Genomic DNA, 7487 nt, shown 5'->3' on the forward strand with positions numbered 1-7487 from the left:
CATCCATCCATCCATCCATCCATCCATCCATCCATCCATCCATCCATCCATCCATCCATCCATCCATCCATCCATCCATCCATCCATCCATCTGCTGTTCATTAGGAAGGTTTAGCATACGACACAATATGTGACACAGTGTTTGACTCCATCCTGTCATCCATGTGTCTGATTCAAACAGGAGCCCAGAGGACATGCTTAGAGATTCACTTTAATTAAGGATATTTCATTTAGCATCAAAGGGAGTGCTCGCCTCYTTCCACACGTCCTCCAATGTTCTCCTGATTTCATGCAGACATATGAGTCCATCACTTCCTGGATTCTCCAGTTGGTCTTACCCATCAGCCCTGTTCMCATGTCATTTTCCCTCTTCATCACCTGCTCTCTTAAGCTTAAGCTTCATGTCATTGCAGTGTATGTGTCTATTCTTCCTCCCGTCTATTTCCTCGCTTTCATTACCTTTTCTCCTTCTTTCTTTTTATATTTCCACAAACCCTTACCCCTGCCTTTAGTTATTTCTTCCTTCCTTCATCCTTCATCAGTGATGTTTCCACATCAAAAGACAACCATTATAYCACAAATCGTCTGTAGCAAGGCAATTGTAGTGGCTAGATGTGATGGATAATATCCAACAGAAAACCTGAGAAAGCACATGAGAATGTGTCCTTTTGTAGACGTTTGTGTGTGTGTTTGTGTTTGAATGAATGTGGATGTGTGTCTGTTTGTGAGAAAATGCATGTGTTTCTGCATGGCTGAGAATAAAGAGTAGGGTGACTTATACATGACTGGTGCCCAGCGTACAATTGAGTGAGAAAGAGGAGATGAGATGGAAGGCAGCTGGAGAGGAAGAAGGCAGAGGCACAAAAGGGAAAGGGAGGTTAGGGAAAATGGGTAAGGAAGAGATGAACAACAGATGGGAACAATAGTAGAGTTGGTGGACTAGTTGGACACATTAGAAAAAAGGAATACATGAGGTGAGGACTGACGGATTCAGAAAGATAGAATGACATAGGAGAAAAGACCYAATAAAGATCAAATTAAATGTTGGTCAGATAACAAGAGAGTAAAAGAGTGGTAAAGCGAGATTCTGACTCTAAAGGCAGGTAATTAAAAGTGTAATAAAAAGACGAGACAGCCCTTGGGTAGCAAAGTAGTTGGAGCTTGCAGTCATGATGAACTATGATAATACTCGCACACACACACATATACGTACTCACCAACTGGCTAAAATAGAAATATACGTAAGAAAACATGCATCAGCGCTCACACACAAAAGCATACTGTGGCACACATGCAAAAGCTAAAGGGCTGGAATTAAAAAGTGTTTTATCTGAACAAAACGGGGATTCTTCAGGGATTTAAGCTCAGCTCTCGCTGTGACACTGACAGATTGTGTGTTTCTACCGATTTGTGTGTGTGTGTGTGTGTGTGTGTAGCTATGCAGGTGAAGGGATAGAGAAAGAAAGACAGAAACTATGTATGTGTATTACCCAAGCTCAATTACATTGTTTTTTCTACTTCCACAGGGACACCAGTATAGTGACATGATCCCATTTTACCATTGTATAATTTAGCACAGGCAAAGTTCAACAATTAYTTTTAGTTTTGGTTAAAAAAAGTATTGGAAACTATACACTTTATTTTATGCACATTCACCAAAGCCTGGCAAATGTAACGATATTAAATATATGTTGCTTACAAAAAAATGTCATAGCAAGAAACAGATTGGTGATTGCACAGTACTGAGCCAATTTATATTGCCATTATGAGGCACCAGAAATGATATGCCGCAATTGCAAGATTAATACAGTCATGACAATTGTCACACAATCCACCAACCTGTGTCAGAACCAATGTGCTTTATTAGTCAAAAGGATGCCATCTGATACATAATTAACATAGATGTATTGTTATAAATAAAAAATATGCATCTCTACTTGACACAAAAAGCAAAATACACAAAAAAAAAAACAAAGCAACTGGCTGGATAAGCTCTGTTATATTTGCTTGATAAGCTCTGTTATCTAGCTTTGTGGAAAACTCAATACATACAATTTAACAATCTTTCAATATGTATTTTATTTTGAGCTAACATACTTATTATGTTAGGGCAATCAAATGTGTGCCTTTGTTTTTCTTTTCTTTTTGTTTTAATYTGAGTTTAACCAAGAACAACTTACTATTATTAGTAGAATGAAGTAGATGAAGTTGTAAAAAGAATGAGCATCCATCACATAATACATGATCTCCACCCAGCCTTCCAGAGTGATCACCTACAACCAAAAAGACAAATAACAGAAAACAAATAAGCAGAACCAGATATTTTTTTATGACTGAATTACACAAGATTAAAGGAATAGTTGGGCTTTTGTGAAACATTCTGTCTTTAAGTACACTAACAGTTAAATTTAAGGTTTCAGCCAATGGCCTTTTAGTTTTTTGTCAGCATTAAGTTGGAAATCAGTGAAAATGATGCCTTGTTCGGACTGAAGGTTCCACATGCTATTAAGCCATAAATGTGTTTTATTGTGTAACAGTGATGATTAATGTTCAGAAGATCTAWGTATTATTTACTTGGTTTATGGATAATTGGTCTAACTTTTATTGGTTGCCATAAGTTAAAAAACACACAAACAAAATAAAAATAGTAGGGCACATAATCTTGTGTAACTCTGTAGATTTTTTTATTTAAAATTTGCTCTCTATCTCTTTATATTTATTAGATGGTGTAAATTGTAAGAGACCAGCCAGTCTTTCACCCTAAACTTAAATTGAAATAGATAAGTTTTAAAATTTGGTTTTTATTTAATATCTAGACACTCATACTTAGCATCCTAACAACTTAATATCAGTAAAGATCTTAAAGCTAAATCTGGCCAGCTTGTAATACTCTTTTGTAGCTCCAAGTTAAACACTTGTTAGAAAGTMCAATATTGTTTATTCCACCTGAAGTGGTCCAAATCAAAATATTAAAAACAAAATATCATAAAGATTTTCGTTCAGATGCCTATTCCAGTCATTAATAAAACACAATTTCACTGTTCACTTTATAAAATATCTTATGTAGCAAAGTCTACTATTCTACTTTTTTTTGCGAGAAAAGACATACTTCCCTCAACTATTTTAGTTTCTCATGTCAACAGTTTTGTAGTTAGGTGTGTCTTTTGTTCAATATATACTCAGACAATTTGGTGTCCAATCAATCATCTTACTTTGTAAACATATTAATAAGCATTGTGACTGATAACTAATAATTTACTAAAGAGCGTAGGAATAAAAAAGGAAAATATTGACTGAATCCAAGGTTTTATTTAACTGTTCCAGGAAGACAAACTACAAAGTTTGTGGTCCTGAAGGCAGTTATGCAAAACAACAACAATAAATAAATAAATAAATAAATAAATAAATAAATAAATAAATAAATAAATAAATAAATAAATAAATAAATAAATAAATAACACTTTTTTATTTATGGAAATTTATATCTATTTTAAAAAAGTTACAATAGAGATGATAAGTAAAATACCAGAAACATTCAACAAATTGTATTCCTATATAAAACTTTGTATGAAAAATTATTTCTTAAGCTGCATAATTTTAACTCTTCTGTTAAAATTTACTGGCAAGATTTTGAATTGTGCAGTCTGCCTTTTTTAAATAATAATGGAGCTGATTAAACGCTACCAAAACAACAAGAACAAATATTGAATCTGCTCTATTTTCATAATGTTATTCACAGACATTTGTACATGAACTTGCAATGTGTATATTGATATAATACTACAGTTTCTGCAAAGCTCCTAATTCATTAAAGCTACATAAAATGTTTCATCAATTCTTTGAGCCCACTTGAACTTTGGAGGCTAAATTATGCCTTTTCACAAACGTTGAAATTTTGCTAATTTGTGGTGCTTCCCACTAAAAGATTACCCACCTGAAATATGACWATCCAAGCATAGGCAATGTTATCAAAGTTGATGGCACCTTTGTGCGGGTTACTGCTTCCTGTATTACATCTGGTGTAGTACTGATTCCAGTTGACACACAGACCGGCTACACTGATGCTGCCATTGGTCAGAGGTTCAGGGCTCAGTCCGAGTGACTGACGGTACAGGATGTCCTCCTTATCTAGGCAGCAGGCTCGTCCTCCTTCACGCCGGGCTGGGACATCCGAGCAGGACATGATGCCATTGTCCACAGGTAAGGAGCAGATGAAAGGCCTCTCATCATCCTCACTAGCCATGTAGTAAGGCCGAGGAAGGCTTACACCCGCAGTCCTGAAAGTGTTTAAATGACAGTGGCAAAAGTGAACAAATATTTAAAGTTAAATAAGTTTAATAATCAACACAGATGGTAAATATTACAACATTAATGCAAAAGAGAGTCACTTGTACAGCTCAGGGTTGCCATTTTATTTAATTTATGTATTTTTTTAAATAAAATTTTATGGGTTAGAGTTTTTTTTCTATTTCATGATCATTTTTCAGTATTCCAAATTAATTTCCACATGTTTCATTTTTTTAAACAAATTGTTAAATTTAAATTCTTGAACCTCCATGCGCTGCATTTCAGTTGAACTTGGAGGTCGGAATTTCAGACTTCCGAGTCGAAAAAATCTTTTGTAAAAGCCTCTAATGTTATAATTTCAAATTGGCAAATCAGTGCAAAACAACCACCTGCAAACACATGATGTCATCATTTCGACATGGCATCTCCTCGCATCAAGAGTGAAACTCTTACTTTGACCATTTTTAGCAGTTCTGTGTACTTTACTTTATATTTGGTCAGTCGTACTTGTAGTTCTTTACAATGATTATTAGGCGACATGTTTTAATTCTGTATGTACACTCAAAATGCTGCACAGAGCGCTGTTGTTGTAATTTTTACTGTTGCGTTACTCCATCAAAGCAAGACATAGACCTTTTTTTTCTGATGCTCAGACCAGCTGGAAACTGGAACAGTTTCAACTCAACTTCACAATTTTGAGTTTCGCTGCAATTGGAATGCCGCAAAAAACTACACGAAGAGTTGAGTTTGTATGCATTAAGGAGGAAACTTGTGTTAGGGCATTACTTGGATATAAGAGAATCAAAKCACTTGTTTTCATGTCATTTTCTACAGCAGCAATGGGATGTGAGATTGAAATTTAAAGTTGGATTTTTATCAAGACAGAGATGAGGAAATGAAAGGATAAATAGACAGACACAGAGAGCGATCATTATGTTTGTAGTGGTAAAATTGAACAAAATGGCACTGAACAGACTGACAGAAAGATGCTAGAAGGTAGTAATAGACACACTTGAAATCTGAAACACCAAGCTGTCACAAGCAGATGCCAGACACTCTTCACAACCCTTTCCTGGTTGACCATTGAAAGTAGTAAGTACCAAATACTTTTCTTTGTAGTTTACATGTGTTCCTAGAAGTGACTTTCATGCCATGTCAGACGGACGACACAGACAGCATATTTGTCTCATCAGCTGCTCTGTCACCAACTCATTTCATGAGACTGTTTTCCTTCTAGTCTTATTATTTTCTTACCAGCATATTTCCAGGCATATTGTAAGATAATATCCATACATTTGTAAGATCCAACATTTCAGGAATCTGTATAACAAAAAGAGGTATGCAAAACCCAATTTAACAGCTTCTGTACAGGTAACACTTTGTTTCAATTTACCCTTAATATTTATTAAATTTTAAGTTATTGATCCTACATGTTCAGAACAGAAAGTGAATAAGAGCATAAATAAGAAACACACAATATTATACATATATTTTTTTTCTTTTTTCACTTTTAACAATTCGTTAGTAATATTCTTGACTTTTTCTTTTTAATCACTTTTACCCAACATCTATCTCACATTGAGAGAAAAAAGAGAAAGGTGAGCCAGAAGAGACAGACAGACAGAGAAGCGTTACAGTCAATTGTCTTGACAATAAGAGAAGCAAAAGGTGGGGGATAATAATAGAGAACAGTGGAGCTCTGTGTCGTTTGATTTCAATCTGAGATCCAATTGCTGTCTAAAGGGCAGCCCAGAGAACAAGATAAACGGATAAATGCAGACATTTTTAGCAATTATGTTTGACCCGGTGTTTGAGAAAGCTTGACAGAAGTATYACAGTACTACCCTGTGTATTACTCAATCTCTTATGTTTGTCTGACTCCTTGTACAGTATGTCCTCCATGGGCTTGCTCTGTCTTTGTGTTGCTCTGAACAAAAAAGACAATCAGCTTTACTGACCTGAGCTGAATGACAGTCTTTTGTATTGAGATTCCTTATGTCAGTTTTAAAAAGTGGACTTTCCTTAGTTGCAACTCGGCCATGTGAGTACCCCATATAATTGTGTACCCCATGTTTCACAATATGAGCACAATATTGCTCATATTGTGAAAAAAATCTCGACCCAGAAATGTGAAGCAGAAATAACTAAGTTTCTGTAGTTAAAAAATAACTAAATGAAATATATCTTATGAAATGTATTCATTTATTTATCTTTGACATTTATTAAATAGCATAAACTAACAAAATAGAAAGCTGCAATGTGTGTTGTAGCACAACAGACACAGCTGTCAAACACTGAGCTTCACATTTTGTTGTTCTGGTTTTGCAAGGTTTTTTTTTTAGATGTTTCCAAAAATAAATAATAATGCTTTAGATAAAGTTAGAAGAAAACAAACTCTACRGAATACTGAACCTAACTGCTTGTTTGCGACTTCAGTCTGTGCACTCTGAAAGGTGACATTTTAAAAATAAATGACAGATTGATTCACCATCTAAGTTAGAGGTTGTCCAAGTAGCAAAAGTTGACCCAAGTTTCACAATTAAATACCATCCAGCCATTGTCTGACACCTGTGTCTGAGTCTGGTCTGGGGGACAGGAGCTTGAGGAGGGAGGCCCAGACMTCTCCTTCCACAGCCACCTCTTACAGCTCTTTTGTGAAAAAAAAAAGCTCAAAGGCATCCAGGCCACCAGATAATTGTCTTTTCAGCATGTCCTGAGTCTTCCCCAGGGTCCTCTCCCAGTTAAAGATGCCTGAAGCACCTGAGGCATCCAAAATACCTGCTGAGARTATACAATAGGCTGCACCAATCCATGGACACCATGCCAAGTTTTGTTTTTCTAAAACCTAGACTTTAGACTTTAAATTTGAAATAATAATAAATTGGAGGAAATCACCACTCATCGTATATAAACTTGCTCTGCCCTCCAGGGATTGTATGTGATTTGATGCAGATGCCTCATTCCACAAGGCACCTTATTTAGTCAAAACATTATTCTCAGAACATCCATGTAATTTATTTATTATTGAGCAAATGGGAATGCATGATCTTTTTCAGTTTTGGTTCAGTTTATTTTAGCGTTATTTTATACTATTAGTGCACAAAAGTTAAAGCAGCCCAACAGTGGTGGACAGTAACAAAGTACTTTTACTTTATTACTGTAATTAAGTGCATTTTTGAGTATCTTTACTTTACTTGAGT

At 35.4% G+C, this 7487-nt stretch overlaps 1 protein-coding gene across 1 annotated transcript in view; it reads right to left on the bottom strand.

The window, feature by feature from the left end:
• The window catches only part of cacna1ib (calcium voltage-gated channel subunit alpha1 Ib), a gene marked incomplete in the record, with an annotated part of 260271 nt that overhangs the window by 93156 nt on the left and 159628 nt on the right, over positions 1-7487 (bottom strand). The window contains 2 exon segments of the mRNA XM_014015501.1: positions 2181-2273; positions 3935-4277. Coding sequence (XP_013870955.1) covers positions 2181-2273; positions 3935-4277 — 436 coding nt within the window.

The sequence above is a fragment of the Austrofundulus limnaeus genome, unplaced genomic scaffold, assembly GCF_001266775.1.
Source record: "Austrofundulus limnaeus strain Quisiro unplaced genomic scaffold, Austrofundulus_limnaeus-1.0 Scaffold130, whole genome shotgun sequence".
Taxonomy (NCBI): domain Eukaryota; kingdom Metazoa; phylum Chordata; class Actinopteri; order Cyprinodontiformes; family Rivulidae; genus Austrofundulus; species Austrofundulus limnaeus.